At 39.8% G+C, this 25,469-nt stretch overlaps 1 protein-coding gene across 3 annotated transcripts in view; it reads left to right on the forward strand.

Moving 5' to 3' along the window:
- INTS1 (integrator complex subunit 1) overlaps positions 1-25,469 on the forward strand; it is a 2,399,836-nt gene that overhangs the window by 1,642,074 nt on the left and 732,293 nt on the right. For all 3 annotated transcript variants that reach the window (XM_044089756.1, XM_044089757.1, XM_044089758.1), the window contains exon 33: positions 1,156-1,293. In XM_044089756.1, the coding sequence (XP_043945691.1) occupies positions 1,156-1,293 (138 nt within the window). The remainder of the gene's footprint in view (positions 1-1,155; positions 1,294-25,469) is intronic.

Raw genomic sequence — 25,469 nt, forward strand, 5'->3', positions numbered from 1 at the left:
GCTTGCTCCCTTCTGAAACATACGTCATCCAGCTATCAAAACTATAAACTTTAAAGGGGAACAGCCTAATAAACAATATAACATTATAATATTTTTCTTTGTTTTTATGATTGTTTTGTTGTTTAGGCTTCTTTATTAGGAACAGGTGTAAGGCACCACTTACAGTTTTTTTTGCCTCTCTTATCTCTTGACCATCATGTCTGTTTCTTGATGAACCTCATTTGTTCCTTCACATCTTTTAGCTTTTGAAGCTGCCAGAGGGATTGGCTAAATTCTGTTTATGTGCCCATCACCTTACTAAGGTGAAGGGTTGTTTGTTGTGCATAGCTCCCTTCCTCTGTTGGCCAGCAAGTGTTATGCAATACCCTTTGTACCATGTCATTGAATGTACACCTTTCTGTTTACCTCTGATATAAGACTGAAGTGTTGGAACACTCTTTATGATCTTGTACCATATAGCCATAGGTGTGAAGTATTGAGGCATATATTAATGTTTTTTTACTGGGTGACATTTCCAATAGTGTAGTTTCATAGTAGTGGTATGCTGCAAGGAATTTTGTGATTTACAAAATATATTATGGGATGGCGCATTGCTAGTGTGCTATAAATCCTGACATATACAGTGCACAATCTGTTTGGTCAGGATGCTGGTCTGTGTAATGGTATGTGATATAAGCCTAGGTGATTTTTCATTTTCTGGGGAACTGTCAGAAAATCCTGACTATGGAATAAGCATTAGGAAAAAGAATAAGAGATTCAAAGAATTTGGTACTTCAGACCAGATCAATTATCCACCATAACTTGTAGTTTTTTTCATACTTCTTACAATGCTTTCAGTCTGTGTGCTTTGTACTTAGAAAGTATTTAATTTCAGGATTTCATCTCCTGAAAATAGGATTTTATTTTGAAGAGCCATAAGTCTATGTTCCTGGATATACCCAGTGGTTATCAATGACTATTAGAAGGACTTTTATATGCATTATGACATAATGTACCTTCTATGCAAAGTGTGTTGCTGGGAGGTGTAACGGTACTGAGGGCTTGTTATGCTGAAATCTTTCTTGTTGGGTAATTGTTAGGCCTTCACTGAAATATGCCTGGATAATCTGTATTATTGTGATGGGTTCTGATATGCCTGACTTATTTTTCTTGCAGTGCGGGGTGGCTTTGTTCAGCTGGTGGAGGTCCTGGAGTACCACAACATGGAACTAATCAACTCCTCAACACAGGCTCTGATTGCAGCCATGCGTGCTAGGGAAAAATTTAGCGTGGAGCCCAAACTCATTGGAAAGGGTAAGGCTCTGATAAAAAAAAAATGTTTTTACTGAGAAACAGTTCATAAAAAGTATTCAGTTGAAAAAAATAGTGTCTAAAAAGACTGAGCGATGCTGGCAGAAGGGGGATACCTATGTGATACTTTTTATTTTGGTTTTGAGAGGCATAGATATAAAAAATTGTGTTTCAGTTTTTCAAGACTAATGAGTTTATACTGTTGTTCTTTCCATTCCTTGCCTTGCATGATATCTACCACTTGTAGTTTTTTAAGGTTGAGTTTGATTTTCTAAGATGAAACTTTGCAGCTTGTTCTAATGCTTTTATGTAACAAACGTGGCGATATCTTGTTTAATTTTTCACTCTTTCTTAGCATCACATATTCACATTCAGTGACTGTGAAGTTTGGTGCCTGCCTTATGTTGGCTGGAGTGGCAGCAGTATTTAGAATGAAGCTTATGCAATCTCCAATAACTGATTGAATGGTAACTGTGAAGTGGATTGTCATAAAGCTCCAACCTTATTACAAGCACGTGATGTTGGGAATATTTAAGTAGTCACTAAGTTATTTTTATAATCTGTAACAGATACTCCTTGCTGTATGACAAACAGCAGTCCTTACAGCACATCATGCTATGAAGTTTGAAATTATTGACAGTGTATTTTAAAAACTAATGTTCTAGCACTGGAACATTTACAGACTGTGAAATCACTGGAAGGTGTGATTGGATTCAGACTAGTAAAATCTGATATGGTTGTTTTTTGAGAAACCTTAACAGAAGAATCTAATGTATATAAAATCGTGACTCATAATACAATAAGTTCAGAGTAGTAAAGTCTGTCCTCATTGGTATGGAATTTGAAAGAGGCTTCACCACTGCAGTCTTCCCAACTCCATTTTTTTCTCTATTCCGAAAAATTCCATGCTTTCTGTTATGGTAATTTTTCTTTGTTAAAATGATTTTCAGTCTCGGTTGACAACAGTGAATGCTTTTAAAAGATAATTAGGCCACTCCCCGATTTCTTTCCTACCATATATTGTTTTTTGGGTTCAGCTTCAGTCAGTGTGAATTGTTCCTGTTGTTCTGTTCAGATTTACTAAACTTTGTCTAGAAAGAAATCTTTAAGAATTTCAACATGTACCATCAAGGATGTACCTTAAGGGACAACTATGTGATATAGTGAATAAATTCTGCTCCCTGATGTTTTATTCTTTCCCTTACTATTAATCCCACCATGACTCAGGCATGTGGAAATATTTATTTTAACATATCTTCTGATTCCCGTTGTACTGCTAATGGTAATACTAGCCATCTTTTTGAAAGCTAGAGTCTCATTTTCTCTCAGATAGCCGTAAACCATCTGCAAAGTCACCCAATATTCAGTGAGCACTTGTATGAAAGCGCGCCCTCCTCCTCTCCTCATTTCAGTCAAGAAACTCCATGTTTTTCATTAAGCATTTATTCCCGACCCAAACACATGCCTTCAAACATGCAAATAAACACTATCATGTAGAAGCAGGGAATTATTTTGTGAAATTGCAGTAGCTGGACGTCTTTATGCATGGCAAAAACTGCTGAATCTTTCCATAAAAATAATATTTCATAAATATAAAATAACACATTTTAACGATGTTTTTCAGTTTCCTTGGTGAAGTTAAGCTTGTAGTAAATGTTCAACATTTTGTTCTTCCGTTGCACTTAAGAGTCAATGTAGCTCATTTTGAAGAAAGATGTTTGAGAACTACAGATGGGGTAAGAGCCCCTTCCTTTCACTGGCACCCCCCAGTAGAAAAGCTCTAAATTTAAAATTCAGATAAAAGTTATGGGTTATAAAGGGATAAAACATTATAGTAATATTGAGCATGTTTCCATATAAACATGTGGTGTGTAGTAGTAATTTAGACATTGTAGGTGAAAATATGATACAGTTAAATGTGTGTACAAGGTATGGATGAATTGTTACCTAATGAGTAGAAGTGAGAGTGCTGCAGATTTGTGTGGAGAAAAGAGGTGTAATGAGTATAGAAAAGAAATAATGGTAGACAAGTTGTTAAGGTGTGAGGATGGTATGTGGTATAGGCATCCATAGGGGAAGAATACATAGTAAAGTAACATCAGAGGAAATAGAAAACACTGAAATGGAATAGTGTGATGCAATCGCTGAATTGTGGGGAGGGTGTAAGTGGAATGAATGGAAAGGGGAAAACAGAGTGACAGAAGTAGTTAATAAAGGTAATGGGATATATGCAAATGAGCACTTAAAGGCATTGTGTTTCAGCTATATGGATTCTGAATGTCCTTGACTTTTTGCTTTCATTTTAACTCTTTATAGATACAGTCAGGCCATTAAAGCCAAACCTCACTAGCTGTGGAAATATTCTTAAGAGGTTATTTGCATATATCCCATGGGCCTCTATTACAGGAGGTTTAAGGTATCACACAGTGAAAACTCAAGCTTGGCTAGGTTTTTCTTGTAGTTTTTATTAAGTAGTTAGTAAAGGATATTAACCTTCAGTCAGTCTTAAAACTGATAGTGTAATGATTTTATGTCCATTTAATACAGGGTTACTGCAGTAATAGTAATTGTACACCTATAATTAGAAATAAAATTAGCACCTCATGTCTGTATTTGTGTGCGTGTGTTTTTGGGTTTTTTTTTTTTTTTTTTTGAGAAGAACCTCTGTGTTTTCTGTTGGTCCGAATTATTAGCTGTTCACCAAGAATTAGAAATGTCTTTTAAGGGATTGTTTTAGCTTAAGAAGAGCAGCACCAGTTTCTTGATAGCTGTTATATGCATGGTGCAACGTTAATGTTAGAGATCTGCTTGCTTGCTTGTTGCACATTCAGTTTACCAAAAGTATGAACACAAGGTAACCTTCCATTTTGTCAGAGCTCCATGCTATATAGCGTGATTCAGTTTGCACTAAATAGTTATTTACCATTTGTACCCTAAATTCTTACTGAAAGTCCATTTGTTTACCTTTTTGACAATAGTGTGGCATGGACTCCTGAAGCATCTGTCTTCAATACTGCGTGTACTTATGCATCTATCATATTTTCTTATGCAGCTTGTGTCTACCAGCCAGAAATGTGATCATTGTAAAACTGGCTTGGCTTTAAAAATTGTGGATACTGGTTGCCTGTGACGAATACCAGACAAAAGTCATGATTTTTAATCACACTGATGGGTGCCTAAAGCAGAATTATATTTATTTATCCCAGCTTGTTTACTGGGAAAGTCCAACTTGACAAAAATCTCCTATTTACTGGAAGCCTTCAGAGAAACATTTCACTTAAAATGTTGTACATTAATACAAAGCATAATAGTCACATTAGATAATTGCAGTACAATAACATAGGATTAAATGAAAACTTCAGTAAAGTACACAAATATAATTCAAATTGTGCAATATTATTGTAAACAAGTTACAATACCATAAGGTAGTAGATATTTGTGAATAATAAATGGGTAATTTGAATTAATGCCATAGATCAGGTTGTGATGGAAAGAGAGAAAGTACTGCAGACAGATATGGTTAAATGAGGCAGATATAGCAGTTGATTAGTACTTAAACTGTCAAGAGTGAGAAATGATATGACAGCGACTTGTACTTTGATACAGAGTGAAGTTTAGGAGGTAGAAAATTGCATATAGTGACATTAGGATTCATTAAAATAGCAAGTAGTCAATTAAACAGGTCTACTACAAGTACTTGTGTGCTGTATGCTCACTGCCACTTGCTGGAAAAGGCAAATGATGCAAGTCCCACTAAGTTGATATCAGTCTCTCTAATGTTATGTGCTCTCCCTGTATGAATACCCTCTCCATATACCATTTTTTGCAGATTAGAGACTTATCTTCCATTATTTCCTAATGGTACTTACTATATCTCTCTTGTAACTACTTAGCCCACCCAACACGCTAGCCTACAAAACTGTGTAGTTTTATCAGAACCTTAAATCTGAAAAAAACCCTTTTTGCTCCCTACCCTCTTCCTAAACCCCTTCTAAAGCTCCCCTCCCTTTCCCTGTACATAAAACCCTTCCTGCTCCCCAACTCTCTGACACTCTCTTAAGACTCCTTTCCTTCTTCCTAAACCTAAAATCCCACCTCCCAATCCTTAAACCTAAAACCCCTTCATGACCATTACTTTACTGTACACCTTCTCACACTTCCTCACCATCGTTGCCACACTGACCTTGCTCAAACTTTGAATAATGTTTTTGGAAAAGCTGAGGCAACTGCTTGACTGAACCTGTATTTGAGTTCAAGCATGAGGCAAGCGGCAGCCTACCTGAGCTACGAAATGCTCAAGTCTCTGGCTTCATGGCAGTAAGCAGTCTTCAGGTGCTTAGGACTTGAGCACTTGTAGAACACACACATTAAACAGTAGTTTTTGTTGCATACAGTTAAGGTATTAGCCTGTGGGCTAAGCAGGTGCTAGTCAGAAGCTAATTTCAGATGGCCATATACTTTGTGTTTATTGCTTAGGTCCATAGCACTTGCAGGAGGATTGTTTTGTTTGCCATAACTTTAATCCCAGAGTGCTTGTGGATGGAAAGAATAAGTTTATTCTTAAAGGATTGTTGCCATCATCTTTTGGGGAAGCTGTCACTGGGGCTCAGTCCCCAAAAGTAAAGTCTAAGGAGTCAAAATCTCAGTCTTCGATACCTTCCACTTCCTTGACTTCATCTTGAGTCTTCTAGGAGGAGAAGAAGAAGAAGAGTGTGATGGATCCTGTATCCTCAGATCTGGCTAAGAAACCTTCAGATCCAACTGTTTTGGGTCCTAGTATTCTGCCAAGAACCTGGTATTTTCCTTCTTTAGATCCTCTGCCTTCCAGAGTCCCAGTGCTGTTCAAAGTCCCCTTCCCTGGCCTTGTCTTGTTCAGGAATTTGGCTGAGGAAGATGTGGATTGAATGATGAGAAAGTTTCTCTTGGTGCAGATCCAGATGGGTATTTTACCAGCTCCTACCACTTTGAGTTAGGAGGCCCATCCATCAACCACATCACCTCATACTCCTTGTCTGATCCCTTTGGTTGCTTCAGAGGCCTTGGATCTGAGCTTTCCAGGTCTGTCTGACTTGGATCAGAAGATAACCTTATCTTCGGATCCGAGGCCAACTATGAGTGCCTTAGCTTCAACATCTTTGGATCCAGAGGACTGTTGGAGCCAAAGTTTCCTTGTCAGATCCAAGGTGCTGGAATTGACTTCAAAGGTTTTGGAGCCGTCTCTGCATAGCTCGGCTTTAACTTCCTCCACGAGAAGATTGCTTTTGAGGCTGGAGGAGATAGTGGTCCAGAAGCCTTCCTTCTCAGCTCCGAGGTCTTCTGTCTCTGGAGCAGTTTGCTTTTGAGGTTGTGAAGAGAGTAGTCTGTGCTTAGTCAGGATTGACGGATCCATCCCCCTTGGATCTGCAATCCAGTTTCCAGATGTCTCTTCGTTGGAGTATTATCATTCGACATCACAGGGACAGCCAGCTCGAGATCCCCAGGCCACCCAACAGGGTTTCATAGTATCTTCTGACACTTCCTTGAGCACTCCACCAAGGAAGCCCCCTAGGAAGAGAAAGTGCAAGAGGAGGCACCTGGACTCTTCACAAGAGTCCGTCACTGAGGATACTAATTTTGACCAAGGCAAAGTGTCCCCACAATCGTCTCCAGAAGCCATCCCATTTGAAGACATCCTTTAGATCCGGAAACAGAGAGGTGGTGGGACCCACAGCAATCCTTCAATGGAGGAGCCAGTATTTCTGGAGACCTTTGGAGCTGGCCCATCTATTTCCGGGGTTACTCCACCCGCCGAAGAGCTCATTGATTTGGTCTCTCAGTGGGCATGGAAAGAGCCTGACTCAATTGAGCCAATGTCCAAGAGGCCAGATATGATTTTGGTTCCACCTGTGGGGAAGGAATTTTGGAGTGAGGGGGTGCCAGTGGATGGATTGATCCTGGTGGTGGCCACAAAGAAGGAACTTGCTGAACAAAGTTCCTCTATTCATCTACCTAACAGGGAGTCTAGGGTGATGGACAGATTTGGGAAGTGTGTCTATGCTTCAGCGACCTTTGCTCTTAGGTTGCTGAACTATTTGGCACATTTTACTAGGTTGCAAAGGGACTTGTTCAAAGAACTTTCAAAATCCTTTTCAGGGGCCGTTTCTGCTGAGGCTCAATTGTCTGTGGCCTCTGTGTTGACTACCCTTGAACCTGTTTCAAAATCATCCATGAGGATTATTTCACATGCAGCCAAAGGTGCCTCAAGGGCAGTGAGTTCAGGCATATCCATTAGGAGGCATGCCTGGATGTGCTTATGTGATTTTGTGGAGCCATTCAAATCCTTGTTCATCAGTGCTCCCTTTGACAGCAGTTCTTTGTTTGGCTGCAAAATGAAGGACATATTATCCAACTGTGAGAAGGATGGAAAGAGCCTAAATGCAGTGAGCATATGTTTTTCAACCCCTCAAAGATCCTTTTCTAGGAATCAATGAGGTGGTTGGAAGATATGGTTCAAGAAGTCCCAGGTTCCTTTCCAAGACACACGTGCATGGTGAAAGTTCTCCTAGCGGCAGGGGGGAACTCTAATGAATGACGACACCCCCATGGCAGAGGAGGCCTGCAAAACCATGGGACCAGAGATTCATTCTTTGACAGGTCCTACCAATGCTTCTGAAAAGAAATCTGATTGTCCCCCACTGGAGGCAATTAGGGGTTGACTGTCCGTGCACCAGAGAGCCTGGCTGGACATAACAAAAATACTTGGGTGGAGAGGGTTATTTCCCAAGGTTATATAATTCCCTTTTTTCCTTCCATCTCCAACTGTACACAAAATTCCCAATGTTCCACCCAGTCAGAGGAAAGAAGCAGCCCTAGAAATACAAAAGCTGCTAGAAAAAAAGAGTCATCCAATTTACTTCAGGGACTTGGTCCCACAAATACAACAAATGGGAATATCAGTTTTGTTTTGACATTTAATCTAAGAGCAAAAGAAGTTATGGGCATTTTGAAAAAGAACTGGCATCTGTTCACAACCGATAGGGATATTATTCAAAAAGGAGGAACATCCCCAGTTATTACTTATAGGAGGGGTAAAAACTTAAAATACATTTTAGAAGGTCGACACAACAGTACACATAGGACAGAGTGGGTATGTCACGATGTAAGATGTGTAACTATTGTAAATATATCGACATCGGTAATAAATTTGTGATTAGAGAAAGGAATTACACATTGAAAAAAAAAATTCAACTTTAACTCGAGGTGTAGTTTACTTAGCCTAATGTCAAATATGCCCAGCCTTCTATGTGGGCAAAACTGATAGAAGACTACGCGATAGGATATACGATCATGTATATGCAATTAGTAGATGCAAACAAGAGAACGCATTGGCAAAACATTGTATGGAACAACCAAACCACTCATTTAAGTTTAAAATTATTGAGCAAATTCACGATCAAGAAAATAACATTCAAACTATGTTAAGGGGAGGTTCAAGTTCACTATTTTTAGAAAAAATAGAACTGCTGTAGCAATTACGTTTAGATGCATGGCGACCACGAGGCTTGAACGAAGTCTATTCATTACCTGTATATTAAAATTAAGAAACGGGTTACGATAAGGTTAGAAGCTAATTCCTTGTCTCAATAGGTGCTTACATCATCCCAACAGTGATGAGAAACACAGTAGTTAACTGTAGTTAGTTGTTATGTTATTGGGCACTTATGCAATTAGTCTACCTACTTGCATACTACTTTGTATAATGTGGCTGACATGGTGTTTTGAATGAGACATACTGTTTTTTTTATTAAGTAGGTTAAAGTTGTTATACCACTTAAGGGTTAATGATAAGAGCATACCTATCATGTGACTGTTATACTACATTTTAAATAATTCTATGTTACGGGGTGTCAGTACCTGAAGAAGTCTGTTTATTATTACAGACGAAAAGCACTTCATACTGCACCAGTTGGTTCCATTTGCCTTTATTTTATTTTTCATTGTGGATAGCAGCAGTTCGCTGCAACATTGTGCTAGTTGAACATTCATTAAACACTGTTTGATTTACACTGCCGTTGCTCCTGTGGCATTTTTCATTTTTTTCAACAGTCTTTTTTTGTTTTGGTGATTCACACATGTCTCCACACAGAAGACGCTCTAGTTGAGAATCGAACAGGACAACGTCTTACTGTGAGGTGACAATGCTACCGCAGCACCACCACCGCTGGTAAACAAATGTAAAATAAATAAATACATTTTGGAATTCATAGGAGCAGTTTTTAGCATGACATCAGTGACAGCTTCTTTTCCTCTTTCAAGAGTACAGACTATAAGATTCCAAGTCAAGAGAATAATTTGCGGAACCAATTTTTCAGCCCAGTCGATCCTTCAGGCCTTTGGGTGAATGTCAGCTCCCATAATTTTAGTACGTTAAGCAAGGGTTTTGTATGAGAATTCTTCAGTGGATGTTAACAACACAATGGTCCATTCTTTACCAGAGCAGGTAAACACAATTAAAGATCACTCAGGCATGCAAGATATACCTCTGGTGGTGGATTCATTCAGATCAAGTTCTACAAGGCCATCCTTTCATTCTGCTTCAGCCCACAGCCATAGTGACCATGGATGCTTCCCAGATCGGGGTGGGAGAGCACTTTCTTGAGAGAACAGTCCAAGGCACTTGGTCACCGGAAAAGGCCAATTTGCATATCAGTGTCCTAGAGATGAGAGCAGTGCTTTTAGTGTTGCAGGCTTTCCAGGATGCTCTCCCTTCAGGGATGATTGCCATTCAAACAGACCATATGTCAATAGTTTGGTACATAAACAAGCAAGGAAGGACCAGATGGTATCCGTTATGTCGAGAAGCACTCAGAGTGTGGCAATAGGCAATCTTATCTAAACGCTTTCTCATAGCAACTCACATTCTGGGGAAATCCAGTGTGATAGCAGACAAATTGAGCAGGTCCATTCTTCTACCTCATAAGTGGTCTTTCAACAGGTAAATGGCAGAAATGATTTTCTGCATATGGGTCCAGCCTTGCTGCAACCTTTTGGTTTTCTCCCCTAAACAACAAATGCAACAGCTACTTTGCCCTAATCCCTCCTCAGGGGGTGTCACCGAAGGACGTGCTACATCTTGATTGGCCCCCATCTGTGCTTTATGCTTACCCACCAATCCCTCTAATTCCAAAATTTCTGCTGAAAGTCACCAGGTTGAAGAGCAAAGTCATCCTCATCGCACCTTACTGGCCTCATCAGGTTTGGTTCCCCTACCTGTGGCCTCATCTTCTTTGCCAACCTTAGATCCTGCATCCAATTCTAGGTTTCCTGTTACATCCGACAGACATGGTTCATTCGGATATCTCAGACTTCAAGCTAACAACGTGATTTCTCCAATTCTGTTAACAGCCAGACAACTAATGCCCTCTTCCCCTGTTCATCATATTATTTTATCTTTCTATAAACCTTCAGCAAGATAGCTTTATACAGGTAAATGGAAAAAGTTTGTTTACTAGGCACAACAAAAACATATTGACTCTTTCGGCTCCAATACATAACATACTTGAATTTTTAGCTTAGATCTTTAATGAAGGGTAGAGCTCCTGTACCATTAAAGTTCAGTAAGCAGCAATATCTAATTTTCATATTGGATTTGAAAATTCTTATGTGGCTTCTAAACTTTGTAAAGCATTCTTGAGATGCACTCTTCTGTTGAGACCGCCATATAAAAGACCCTACTCAACCATGGAATCTGAACTTGGTACTGCAAGTCTTAATTCATTGAACCAGCAGCTAAATGTGACCTTAAGTTTTTGATGTGGAAAACTGTCTTTCTAGTGGTCATTATCTCAGGTAGAAGAATTTCAGAACTTCGAGCTTTGTCATCAAAACCTTCTTACGTGATTTTTTGTAAGGATGGAGTTACATTATGGCCAATGCGTCCTTTTCAAGGTGATGCCAGAATCCAATATCAGTCAGCCCATTAATTTGCTGGTATTATTTCGTAAATTTGCAAACAAAGGTGAATGTGTTGCACTTATTGGATATTCACAGACAATAATTTTTTTTTTTTTTTTACATAGAACTAAAGAAATCAGAAAGACAGACCAGTTGTTTGTCACTTTTGCAGACTTGAAATTGGGAAATGGCTAACAGATTGTATTTCTTTTATCTATAACAACCTGGGTCTAACCTTACCAAAACATGTAAGAGCCTATTCAGCTAGGTCCATGGCAACTTTTTCAGTCTTTAAATCCAGAGCATCCATGGACGACATGTGCAGCTGGAACCTGGGTGTGAATCCTCATACTTTTATCATTCATTACAAATTAGATCTGGTCTCAAGTGGTAGAACAGTTTTTGACTCAACTGTGCTCAGGAATATCTTTCCTTAGAGTCCACTTGGGGTTCTAGGTAGCTGGGGACTCTGTCCCAAAAGTTGAGGATAGAATGAAAATTGACAACATCAGTGTGAAGCAACTGAAAATACTGTTATATGTGTTAGCATGTCTGGCAGGAGATTTGTGCATATTTGGCATGCTGGCATACAGTATTAGTTAATCTATTTGTGAAAATGTAAATAAGGGCCAGTGGAAACTACGGCCCAAACTGCAGAATCCTATATAAACGCATTCTACGGACATCTCCAGGAATGCATGGATCATGCTATCCCAAATAAAACCAAGACCCAATCATCCAAAGGCAGGCGTCCAGTCTTGTGGACCCCTGCCATAAATAAACTGTACAACAGAAGGAGGAAGCTACTACATGATAGAGCAAAATCCCTAATAGGGAAGGCATCTCTGATCAGTACTAGCAAAAAATTACGATCCCTCATAAAATCCTCCAAGGCCAGCTTCGAGAGAAAAATTGCACAGGACACCAAAGACAATCATAAGGCTTTTTTCAGTTATGTTAGAAACCTGGGATGCAACTCCCAGACTTGTTCTGAGTTGATTCTAAATGACAAAAAATACACTGAACCCACAGACATCGCCAATATCCTGGCAGACAGGTTCGGTGCAAACTTCTCCACGACCTCCCCACCAAAAGAGCAAGTATCTATCCCAGCAGAGGGCTGCCTCCCAAACATCTCTGATGCTCAGGTGAAGGCTGCCCTCTCCAAAGCAAAAAACACTGCTTCCATGGGACCAGATGGCGTCCCAGGTTGCATCCTACATGAACTCCAAGAGGAACTAATCCCTCAAATAAAACAGCTATACAATCTCAGCCTCACTACAGGATATGTGCCCACAGAATGGCGTACAGCAACAGTGGTCCCACTCCACAAAGGTGGAGCCTCTACGGACCCTGGAAACTATCGCCCCATAAGCCTGACTAGCTTAGTCTGCAAGGCTATGGAGAGGATCATCATGGAGCTCATAAACAAAGACACTGGGGACCTACAGACACTAGATCCTACCCAGTTTGGCTTTGTCAAGGGCAGATCCTGCCTTTTGAACCTGGTTGACTTCTTCGAAACAGTCACCAAAGCCGTAGATGAAGGGAAGGTAGTCCACACAGCCTATCTGGACCTTGCAAAGGCATTTGACACAATACCCCACTCGGGCATCATAGATAAGCTATCCAGCTTAAATATAAACCCCTATGTCACAAGATGGGTCGCAAACTGGCTCAAAGACAGAACCCACAGAGTGAGATTTGTTGGAGCCATGTCAGACTCGAAACCAGTCACAAGTGGCGTCCCACAGGGTTCTGTCCTAGGACCACTCTTGTTCGGTATATACTTTTCCGAGGTACAGGCAAACGTGGGAGGACTATGGCTCACCAAGTTCGCAGACGACTGCAAATTGGGCGCCATAATCAACTCTCCAGCTGACACAAACATCCTTCAAAAAGGTCTCACAGAGACAGATAACTGGTGCCAGCGCCACGGTCTAAAGCTAAATGCCAAAAAATGTATAGTCATACCCTTTGGCAAAAACAATGTGCCCACAAATTACCACATAGGCGGAAACCCATTAAGTACAAAGAAAGTTATTAGGGACCTGGGGACCCAAGTTGATAGCAATCTCTCCTTTGAAAACCACATTGCCAAAGTGGTTAGAAAGACCTTCTACATAGCCCACCTCATCACGAAGGGTTTTACATCTAGATCAAGAGAGGTAATCGTGCCCCTTTATTCATCCCTCATCAGACCCATCATAGAATACAATGCCCCTTTTGGGATGTTCCTTACCCGACACCTGCAGCAATTAGAAAGACCCCAAAAGTATCTCACCAAGAGGATCAAGGGTCTCAAACAGATGCCATATGCTGCTCGGTTAAAAAAACTCCAGCTCTACTCAGTTGCATACCGCCTACTTCGAGGCGATCTATGCCTGACATACAAAGCTATGTCAAATCCAGAATTAATGGACATGCTCCACCTCAGTAAATCTAAATCCCTTAGAGCCACACGCTCGAGGGAATTGAACCTCAGCACAGAAATAAATAGAACTTGCTGGAGGGACAGGTTCATAACCCAGAGGCTCCCTTCGCTCTGGAATAGAATTCCAGTTCATGTGAGGCAGAGCACCTCACTGAATCTCTTCAAGAAGAATCTCGATAGGTGGATGGGGGATCGTAGGTTTGTCCCAGGGATTACTCCCGTGTCACTATTAGACAGAGGCACAGTAAACTAAACCTTAAAGGGCACAGTATACTCAAATCAAGGGGTGGCGTAAGCCATACAGAATCAGGCTAGGCTTATAATTGCCTCAGGGCAGATAGCCTAGTATGAACCTATGAACCTATGTTGAGTCTTTCCCTGTTTAAATAGAGTGCTTAAAGAGTCTGTCTCTGCTTTGATACAGTTCTAACTGCACATGTTTGAGAAGGATATTCTGAAGTACAAACTGTGGAGAATCGGCTGAGAAGTGATTGATGTCATTGGAATGTTCTTTGTTGCTAGGAGATGATTTAAACAGCTGATTGACAGAAAAATAATCTTTTTTACATCTGACTGTTATACAGTTGAGACTGTGAAGCTGTGCAGTTTGTCAAGTACTGAGCAGCCAGTGAACACCAAGAAAAGAGAACTCACCCCAAAAAAGAACTGTAAGCTTGCCTTGGCCTTGCTGTTATATCTTATTATATCTAGAGCAGATCAGGGAGAGTATTTCTTTAGTTAGATCAGAAAAGTTTAGTTATTAAGAGAGATTTTTTTCTTGAATAATGGATCCTATCCTGCAGTTTGATTTACATTTCTGGTGACTGAATTCTAATTTTTATTGAGAGTTATTGATTTTTAATTTTGTAATCATTTTTGCTTATTATTAAATGTTTTACATTATTTTACATTGTGGCTGGAAACCAGTGTTTTTCTTTAGAGATTAGAACGTGCTTCTACCTGTTTGATACTCCCCAGGTCGGGTCTATATTGTGTTGTGAAACTTCTAAAAGTTTGAACATCATATGGTCGACACCATATGATCAAACTTTTAAAAGTTTGAACGTTTCAAGAGAAATCTCAATACAGTGTGCGGAAAGGGAATGGTATATTTAAAGTGTGGGGTGGGGGGCACAGCCCCCCATGTAGGAGGTGCAGAGAGGGGCTTGGTGACAGCATTTCTGTATTTATTTATTTTGGGAAAGAGACAGTTGGAAGTCTGTGTCAGGCTTTCTTTGAAGTTTTTTGATGTGTGAAACTGAAATTTACTATGAGTGTATCAGAGGTCTTACATTGGGACAATTTGCTCTGGTGTCTAATAAAAAAAATACATTTGGGTGGATAGAGGTATATAGTCCAGTCCCAGGAATATAGAGCATGTTCCTTTTGTGCTCGTAGGGGAAAAATTATGAAATATTACTTCTGTTTAAGTGGCAATTTCATAATGGTGTCAGTAGTGAGGATTGAAGCTCCTTAGTTACTGAACCAGGATAGTAAGGGACATCATTTAATTGCTGGCAGTCGAGTGGGATATTGACCAGACGTCAAATTAATTGGTGCGAGTGGTGTGGGATTTTTAATTGGATTCCAGTAACCTGTGGGTAGCTGTCATTAAGGTGTGCACTCTTGACAGCCAACAAGGTAAACATTCAGAATTTCAATCCACCGCAGTTTTATTTATTTCTTTAGTTAGATAGTCAGGGATAGCAGGCAAAGATGTCAGCAGACGATTTCCACAAGCTGACAAAAGTCTAGTTGGCTAAGGAGTGTGAAGCCAGAGAATTGGTGCATGCCAGCCTGACCAAGGAAGCAATGATTTCTGCCTTGGTTGCAGTCACAGCTTAGACCAGTCGGTCGGAGTATATGCAGTTTGGTGCTGGTGATATGCAGCCTGTTGAGACGGGACCATCCACATTTTCTTCAGAACACCTGAGAATCCATCTGGAGTTGGAGAGACAGCACTTTGATGCCCAACGTCTGGAGGCTGAGGAGCAAATGCGATGTCTAGAGATTGGGCCTGGAAGCCCAATATCTGGAGGATGAGGAAAGGGAAAAGCAGTGCCGATATGAACTGGAGACCAAATGGCTGGAGACCGAAGAGAGACTGAGGCATTTAGAAGCCGAGAATAATGAGAGACAGCGTGAGGAGAATGAGAGAGAGCACCGGCATGAAGTGGAGCTTCTTACCCTTCGAGGGGGTCATGGGAGGTAATGGGGAAGGGAATAACCAGACCCCAGAAGTTGGAAGGCCAGTAAACTTTTTTCTCAGTACACGGATGGGGATGACTTTGATAGTTTTATTTATGTTTTTGAGAGGGTATGTGGACAGCATGAGATTGACCATGAACTCAGGGTTCGGCTCCTGACTCCCTTACTCCATGATAAAGCTGCGAAGGCTGTAGCAAAGTTAAATGATGTAGATTGCTTGAATTATGAAAAAGTGAAATGTTGCTTGCTTGACTGTTTCAAACTTGCACCTGAAACTTGTTTCATGAACACAGACGCAAGGCAGATGAAAGTGTACTTGATTATATACTTACTTTCACAGATAGGTAGGTGGGTGTCGAGTCAACACTTTTGAGGGATTGGCAGACCTTTTGGTGAGGGAACAAGCCCTCAGTACTTTGCCTGATGACATGAGAGTCTGGTTAGTGGACCACGAGTCCAATTCTGCAGAGGAGTTGGGGAGAAAAGCAGATCTCTACTTGGCAAGCAGAGTACCACTGCATAGGAGAGGAATACCCGGCACTGTACATGGAAGTAAGGGAACCCATGGAGAACAGTCTAAACCACTCCAACAGAGTACACCATTAACAGGGGAAACTACTAATTCAAGAGCATGGTTAGGGATTAGATGTTTCAAGTGTAACCGGAGGGGATACACAGTAGTCAAATGTCCATCAAGGCAAGGTGAGAAAAAAAAGGTGAGAGAGCCAGCAAGTAGTGTTGACAAGCCACCAGTGGGAAGTTGTTTAGAAACAACTGGTGTGCCAAATTATCACCAAAATTTATATCCAATCTTAGTAGATGATAAACAGGTAACCACTAAGAGGGACACAGCTTCTGATATAACCATTGTGAGGCCTGCAGTGGTTAGAGAAGAGCAGCATTTGCTTGGGCAGTCCACTCCATTCGGGAAGTTGAGAGGGACTCCGTTCCAAATATCTTTGGCTATGGTTCATCTTGACCGGGAGGGTGGAAGAGGAAGCAAGAAGTAGGTGTGTTCGAGGATATTTCTGCAGATGTCCTGAAAGGGAATGACATTGATGATGCAGTACCTTGTGTATATGCAGTGACACACAGTCAGGCTTGGAGAAGCTGGGACTGGCATGGTGTTTCAGAAGTGGTGCTATCTGATAACAGTTAGTCTGAGCCACAGCTGCTAGTGGGTACAGGTACTGATGTTCCCTTGGACACAGTGACTGTGAGGACAGAGGTGAGTGGTGGTACCAAGAGTGGCAGGCTCAACTTACGGATCCTACGTTACAAAGCTTGAGGGAGATGGCTAAGGAGGCACTTGAGGCTTAAGGAAGAGGGGAGTCTGTATACTGGAACAAAGATTTGTTGTTTAGAGAATGGACTCCTGGAGGTGGGCTAGAAGGTGAAGTGATACTGCAGTTGGCAGTGTCTAGAGCTTACCGTCTGCCCCTCTTAGCTGTAGTATTGACATTCCTGTCTCAGGACATGTAGGCATAAGACGTACTAAGAGACGTATTATGCAAAATTTCTATTGGCCCAGAATTGTGAGAGGTGTGGTAGAGTATTGTAGGACTTATGTACAGTGCCAAAAAGCTGGTAAAGTAGGGACAAGGCCAAGGCTTTGTTAATGCCTTTGCCTGTTATCGAAGAGCCATTTCAGAAAATGGCCTTAGATGTTGTGGGACCCTGAGTACTCCATGTTCTACAAGAAAGAAATGCATCTTGGTGGTAGTAGACTATGCTACCAGATATCTTGAGGTGGTGGCTCTGTTGTCTGTTGAGGAAGAGAAGGTGGCAAATCCTTTGATAGAAATCTTCAATGGAGTAGGTTTTCCACAGGAAACACTGACTGACCGAGGTACCAACTTCATGTCAGACTTGCTGACTTGTCTGAGGAAGCGTAGTGGGGTGAAACATCTAAAGATACCCCCTAGCATCCCCAGACGAATGGTTTTGTGGAGCATTTGCAGACCAGTTCAGAAGGGAGTGGGACAAATATTTGCCCCATCTGTTATTTGCATACAGGGAAGTACTGTAGTAATCTTACAGGTTTTTCCTCCTTTGAGTTGTCATATGGACATAGGGTGAGGGGAGCTTTAGACTTAATTCAAAACAAGTGGGAAGGTGAGAATGAATCATACAAAGAGTCAATTGTTGCTTATGTTCTCAACTTTTGGACAAGACTGAAGGAGCTTATGGGTTTAGCAAAAGAGAACCTAACAGTGGCTCAACAACAAAAGAAGGTGTGGTATGACAGGAATGCTTGGACTTGAGAGTATACTTAGGGACAGAAGGTGGGTAGTACTTGTTCTTGTTAAACATAACAACGTACAGGTCTACTTCAGTTTGTCGAATGCTGAATTGAGAGAATCGCTATTCATCGAACCCTATTCTTTGAAAGCTTATTTAAGCAAATGACAATCTCAGCAAAAACTTTTCCAGGGAAAGAAGGTGGTTGGCTGTTATTGGGTATTTGCCCTTTTCCCCACTGTAGTGCATTCTTGGAGTTGGTATATTTAGTTGTGGGGTTGTGTTTGGGGGGGGGGGGTGATGTCCAGAGTTTTACATTTTGTTGTCTTTGTTATGATCGGGAGCTGGCCCAGTGATTATTTTGCCTGTGAAGGTTTTCGCTGAAATTATCGTTCACTTAATTGAGCTTTCGCTTAACTGGGTTCGATGAATAGCGAGTCACTCAATTAAACGTTTGACAAAATTATATATACCCACAAGTTACAAGCAGTTTGGGAGGGACCCTTTGAGGTGGTGAGGAAAATCAATGATGTGAACTACATGGTAAATTCGGTAGGTAGGAGACAAGGGCACAAAATGTACCATGTGAATATGATGAAACCTTATGACAGGGAGGCCCTAGTATTGAGCATTCATAGTGGATGGCAGGAATTGTCTGAAAGGATATGGTAGCCGATCTTCTGGGTGAGGATAGGATTGACACCTCTGTGGAAGAGATTGCCTTATCACTGCACTTACCTCCTAATCAAGTTCAGGAGATAAAAAACTGTATTGCAGGAATTTGGGATAAGTTCACAGGGAAACTTGGGTGCACTGACTTGGTGCAGCACCATGGGGACACGGGACTCCAAAAACCTATTAAGCAGGTTCCTTACAGTGTACTTGAGGGAGTGAAGCAGACTCTGAAAAAAAGAAATAAGGGAATACTAGGATCTGGGGTGATTCAAGAGTCTGGCAGTCCTTGGGCTTCCCCAGTAGTGCTAGTGCCAAAGAAGGATAGTATGAGCTGGAGTCTAGGATTGCAAGCAAATATGATATGACCATATAGCATCAAAGTGGGGTTAGGAGTGGGCGATTGATGTAATGGTTAAGGTGCTTACCTTAGAGAGACAAGGTGCAGGGTTTGATTCTCACATGGGGTAATTGGCTAGGCTTCAAATGGCCTAGTACTAATCCATGAACCTATGAATAATGTCCATACAAATGGATTGCCCAGGAGAGGAGTGGGTTGATATTCCCAGGCAAAGCCATTTTTCTCGCATGTTGGTTTTCAAGGGTCACTTGAAAAAATGTATTTGAGTCACAAGGGGGGGAGAAATTTGAAGAAACTGAAAACATTGTCATCTGTGTTGGCACGTATAGCAGGAGATTTGTGCATATTCTTAGATTAACTTGTATTGTATGTCAGCATGCCTATTTGTGAAAATGTAAGTAAGTTTAAAATGTTGAGTCTTTTCCTGTTTAAACAGAATGCTTAGAGTCTCACTGCTTTGATACAGTTCTAACTGCGCATGTTTGAGAAGGACATTTTGAAGTACAAACTGTGGAGAATCATCTGAGAAGTGAGTGATGTCATCGGAATGCTCTTTGTTTCTAGGAGATGATTTAAACAGCTGATTAACAGAAAAATAATCTTTTTTTTAGAGCTGACTCTTATATTTTGAAATTAGACAGTTTAAACAGTTGAGACAATTGGACAGTTGAAATTGTGAAGCTGTGCAGTTTGTCAAGTACTGAGCAGTCAGTGAACACCAAGAAAAGAGAACTCACCAAGAAAACTGTAAGCTTGCCTTGGCCTTGCTATTATAACTTAGTGGAGATCAGGGACAGTATTTCTTTAGTTAGATCAGGAAAATTTAGTTACGATATATTTTTTTCTTGAATAATGGATTCCTATCCTGCAATTTGATTTACATTTCTGGTGATTGAATTCTAATGCTTATTGACAGTTATTGATTTTCAGTTTTGTAATCATTTTTACTTTTTATAAAATGATTTATATTATTTTAAACTGTGGCTGGAAAACAGTGTTTTTTCTTTAGTGATTAAAGAGTGCGTAGGTCACCTCAAGACCTGGCTGTTCTGTTCATAGCTATCATTTATTTTGATAATTATTTTTCATAATTGGACACCCCTTTTGAAGGGCATGAAGGCTCTCTGATTAAGGGCAGCGTTTCTGTATTTATTTTGGGAAAGAGACCCAGCTGGAAATCTGTGTCAGGCTTTCTCGGAAGTGTTTGGATGTGTGAGATTGAAATTTACTTTGAGTTTGTGTATCAGAGGTCTTAAACTGGGGCACTTTGCTCTGAAGTGTGCAATAAGAAAACTACATTTGGTTGGACAGAGGTATATAGTCCAGTCCTAGGAATATAGAGCATGTTTCTTTTGTGCTCTTAGGGTTAGGGGAAAATTATTAAATATTACTTCTTTTTAAGTGACAGTCTCATATTGGAGTCAGCAGTGAGGATTGAAGCTCCTTAGTTACTGACCCAGGATAGTAAGGGACGTTATTTAATTGGTGGCAGTCCAGTGGGATATAGCAGGACGCCACATTAATTGGTGACAGTCTGGTGGGATATTGGCCAGATGTCAGAATAAGATTAAAAAGTTATGTACTCACCAGAATGTTCCGTATGTGTTGTACATTTTCATTCTTCCTCAACTTCCCGCCCATCACCCCACATCCCTTTTTTCAACAAACGTCTGGAAGAACGAGGCATTGTAAGGACACCACTGTCCTTTGTGATTGAACTCCAGATATAATTCCCTTTGTAGAACATATACATTTTTATTTATCTTTAAATACCCATATTGGTAGGTACCATTTCAGGGAAAATCAGCAAATAAGATCTGGGGTATGTTAGGGGTTGGTACATTATGACAGCTTTTTGGCTACCATGAGCTTTTGTAATGACCGAGTCGGATCTGAGATTCGGATCTGAACCCAACACTTGAGGAGGAATGAAAATGGACAACACAGATGGAAGATTATGGTGAGCACATAACTTCTTTTTTAAGTTGCTTTTTGAAAATGTTTGTATTTCAATTTGCTTTAAGTTTAGAGTAGGGAGTTCCAAAGTTTAAAGATACAACAAGAGTACAGTGAGTCACCAGCAATATTATTAGATTTGGTGGTGACTAAAAGTGGTTTATTTTCAGTGTAGCTCCATGGCTGGGGAAATATTTATGGTATTTTGTAGTGTTTGACAGTATTAGTTTATGTATTAGGTTATATGCATTAAGTAGCTATAAGTAGGTAAGATATTGGGAGAGCCAAATCAGTTTAGTTGTTGTAAGTGGTGACTTTTTGTAGGTAGATTGGTGGCAAATGTAGCAATTTTGTTATAGGAAATATCAAGTTTCATTTTGAGGTGCTATGAAGGTTAGTCAGTATGGAAGAGGTTTATGAGAGAGATAGTAGTAGGTCGGTTGATGCAGTTGTTTTTCTACTGCTGTCAGTGAGAATGTGTTTACTTCTGTAAAATAAACCAAGTTTCTTCAGTTTATTTTTTTTTTTAAACAGCTTGTAGTATGTGTCTGTTTTCTTTCAGAGAGACACCCTCTGAGATGCTATAACCTTTTTAGGTGGATATAGTTGTGATGCATTTGTATGTCTGCTTCTGATTTGTGGTAGGTAGTATCACTTGTTTACTTTAGTATGAAGTCAAGCATTAATGGTTGAAATTATCAATCAGTTTTATGTTTTAAGAATTGAGCCAGATATGAGTTATCTGGTTTCCAGTTAAATATTCTGTAAGTACTTTCCTTTTTTTTTTTTGAATGTACTTGTACTTTCCTTTTTTTGAATATACTTGCATTTTTTAGGAATGATTTTATAACTTTCCTTCAGACTGAACAACTCTCTCACAAAATGCAGTGTAAGCAGCAAGCAAATCTTGTAACACTCTGTTCCCTTCGTAAGTGTGTCATAGACATTTCTTACAAATGAAGAGACCTGTAAAGAGTCAATGTTGCCTACTTTTGAAGGATTTGCTTTGGTATTGTGTGTACAGTTGTATTCAGACAGTATGCCCTGGGAATTATCCATATGTTATCCACATGTTATATGTAAAATTTCCATTCACTGGATTTCCAATTATTTTCTGTGAAGAGTTCACCATATGTGTAGCTACCTAGTATGATAACAAAGTTATCAAATGAGAGCATGTTTAACTTTGTGCTGTTATAAACATTTCTTTGGACAGTAATGTGCGATACTTTATATGTTAAAAGTATGTGTGTTTATTTGTATCTATATGTGTTAGTTATTATTGCTATTTTGTATGTGTATAATGTATGTGTGTTATGTATACTGTGTGTGTATGCGTGCATGTGGATGCATGAATATACATTTCAAACTGTTGAAAAGTTTCACTACTGACACTTGTTTATGTGTTGTGTGTGCATGTGTGTATTTGAATGCAGTTATATAGTTGTTCAAAATCCAAGCAAATTAATTTACTTAGGAACTGTGATGTCTGCAGTCTCTATTCAGATGTTTTGATCGATATTTCCAGGTAGAGCTACTCCTTTCCTATAGGAAGCAGCTTCATTGTCATTTCTGATTATTTGTTATGCTTTCTGTAGTTATTCAGGTTATTGGCGTACTGTGTTAACCTTCCTAATTCAGTGAGGATTCATTCCTTCACTTCAGAGTAAGTGGTGCAATGTTCTCTTTTAATGTATATGATTCACATAAAATACCTTTGCAAAAAAGGTGTTTGGGCACCATTTTGATGTTTCTTCACAGCAGTTTATAACAAACAATTTTGCATTTCTGTTGAATCTGTAGAGGACTCAAGAGTTGGTATAGGGTTGGAGCAATTTTTGTAGAGCAGGATTTTTTTTCTGGTTGGTGTACCAGTCTATGGGCAGTAATGAGTTCAGTGTAGGTTAGGTAATGTGGTAACTCTAGATAGTTTAGTTGTAAGGCAGAGCAGTGATGAGACCTATGTGGGGAGTTAGTAGCGAATTTGGCAGTTGTATTGTAGCAGATTTCCAACTTGACTAAATCAGTTTTCTTTAGGCTTGTGAAGATGGGGAAGGCGTATAGCAGAGTGGAGAGTAGGTGAGTTCTGGCAATTGCTTGTTTTGTGGTATTAATAATTATTAATTGTGAGTCTGATAACCATGCTTCAACAGCTGAAAAGGACTAATGTGTCTTCTCTTTGAGTTATTTTTGGGCGGGTGCCATACAGATGACAGTAGAGTCATCAGCATATTAAATAAGGGAGGCTAGAGTAGTAGCTGTATGGAGTTTGTTGGTAAATATATTGAATAGTAGTGGACCTAGAATTGAGTCTTGGTGTGCTCCCATAATGACAGGTAGGCGGGATGATAGCTCTTGTTGCCATTTGACACCCTATGGTCAGTTAATTAAGTAACCGTGGAACCGTGCAAGTGAAGAGAGACTGAATTTTAGAGTGGAGAGTTCATTGAGGAGTGCCTGATGAGAGCCAGTATCAGAAGCTTTTGATAGGACTAAGAAGATAGAGGAGACAAGATTACCATCATTTCTATGTTGGCTGATGGTATTAGTAAAACTTATTAGGGCAATTGTGGTGCTATGATTTGGATGAAAACTGTGTTAAGTGATTATTAACTGTAAGGTAGTTTAAAAGTTGCATATGGATACATTTTTCCAAGACTTTGGCTAGGGGAGGTAGGATTGCTATGGGTCTGTAGTTGTAGAACTCAGTAGAAGTCCACCATTTGTGCAGAGGAGTTATGTAAGATATTTTCCACATTATAGGAATGTATTGTTCCACTATAGAGCAGTTAATTAGAGTAGTCTCAGGGTAGGAGATGGCTTCTGTTGCTAGTTTAAGGAATTGAAAGGGCAGGTTATCAGTTGCAAGGGTATTGGTTTTGAGTTTAGAGAGTAATGTTTTATAGTATATATTTGGACAGGTTTTGAAAGTGATGGAGTCATTAGCATCTGTGAGTTTAGATGGGATAGTTGGAGGTGTATTACAGTTGGTTTTAGTAAGGGAGCATATAGAATTTGTAAAGAAAGAGTTACATTGCGCATCTATGCTGTTGTTATTGTTAGTGGTTGATGGGGTTGGAGTGGATGATTCGCTCGATTTAAGGAATGTACTTATTGAAGATCAATTTTTTTTTTAGGATTGTTGTGTGCTTTTGCTGTATTGTAGTATAGTATGTTTTTTATCTGGTTTGGTTTGTGTTTTGGCTTTATTCCAAAGTTGCATACGGTGTTCCAGGTTAACTTGATTTTTGTTTGTGTGCCACTGTGTCCAGGCTTTATCTCTAATTTTGAGTAAATTTCTAGTGTATTTTGTTAGCCAAGGGTGCAAAGTTAGATTTTACTCTAGGAGTTCTACATGGTGCTAGTCTGTTTATTATGTCAAGGAAGGTGGTATTGAAATAGTCTACAATAGTATCAAGGGATAGTGCTTTGAGTGGGGTCCAGTCAGTTTTTTAAGATGAAAATAAAGTTTGAGCATTAAAGTATTTTTGTTGCATTTGTCGGTATGTAGTGTTTCTGTGGGGGATGAAGATGGTCTCTAAGTAGGTTGGGAAATGATTGCTAATGCTGTCAGGTAGACAGCCTGCTTGTTAGGCTAGAGAAAATGTGTTAGTTAGAATCCAATCTAATATAGATTGCTTTTTTCTTGCCTTGTTTATTCTGGCTTCGGATTGAGTACTTGGGTGAAGTCATGTAGGTTAATGAAGTTAGTGAGGTTATCAGTTATAGGAAAACCAGTCTATATTAAAGTCACCCATAATCATAGTTTCTTGTCGGAATGTTAAAGAGATCCATTGTAGTAAGTCTTCGATTATGTTGGGATTATTGCTAGGTGGAATGTAGGTACCTATAATGGTTAGATATTTGTTGTGGTTTATTTCTAGTTTGGTAAATAATACCTATGTTATTGAAGTCATGCAAATTTGGTTTGATTAGTTTTACTTTTAAGTTTCGTTTATACAATATGGCTATGCTGCTGCCGCGCTTGTTTTTTCTGTCATATCTATGTATTTTATAACCTGGGGGAAGAATTTCACTGTTGTTAATTTCAGGTTTTAACCAGGTTTCAGTTAAAACTTTGATTTCTGGAGAGTACTGAGTGAGGCTGGCCTGGAGTTCTTGTTCTTTATTTACTATGCTCCTGACATTCATGTTAATGAGCAGGAGATTAGAGCTGTTAGGGGAGTTTATTTTACTTGTGCTGGGTGGTATAGTGGGGGGAGTTAATGGATTGTTGTTGTTTACATTTAGCACCAGGATTTTGGTTTATATCACAGGTGAGCTTTAATTGTGTTGAGAAGTTTAGCCAGTTTAGTTAAGAGTTTGGTATATTTAAGTGATGAGAGTGATCTTGGAAAAAATTTGAACATATTT

This window comes from Protopterus annectens, chromosome 12.part0 (genome assembly GCF_019279795.1).
Source record: "Protopterus annectens isolate FY-2018-M chromosome 12.part0, PAN1.0, whole genome shotgun sequence".
NCBI classification, from domain to species: domain Eukaryota; kingdom Metazoa; phylum Chordata; order Ceratodontiformes; family Protopteridae; genus Protopterus; species Protopterus annectens.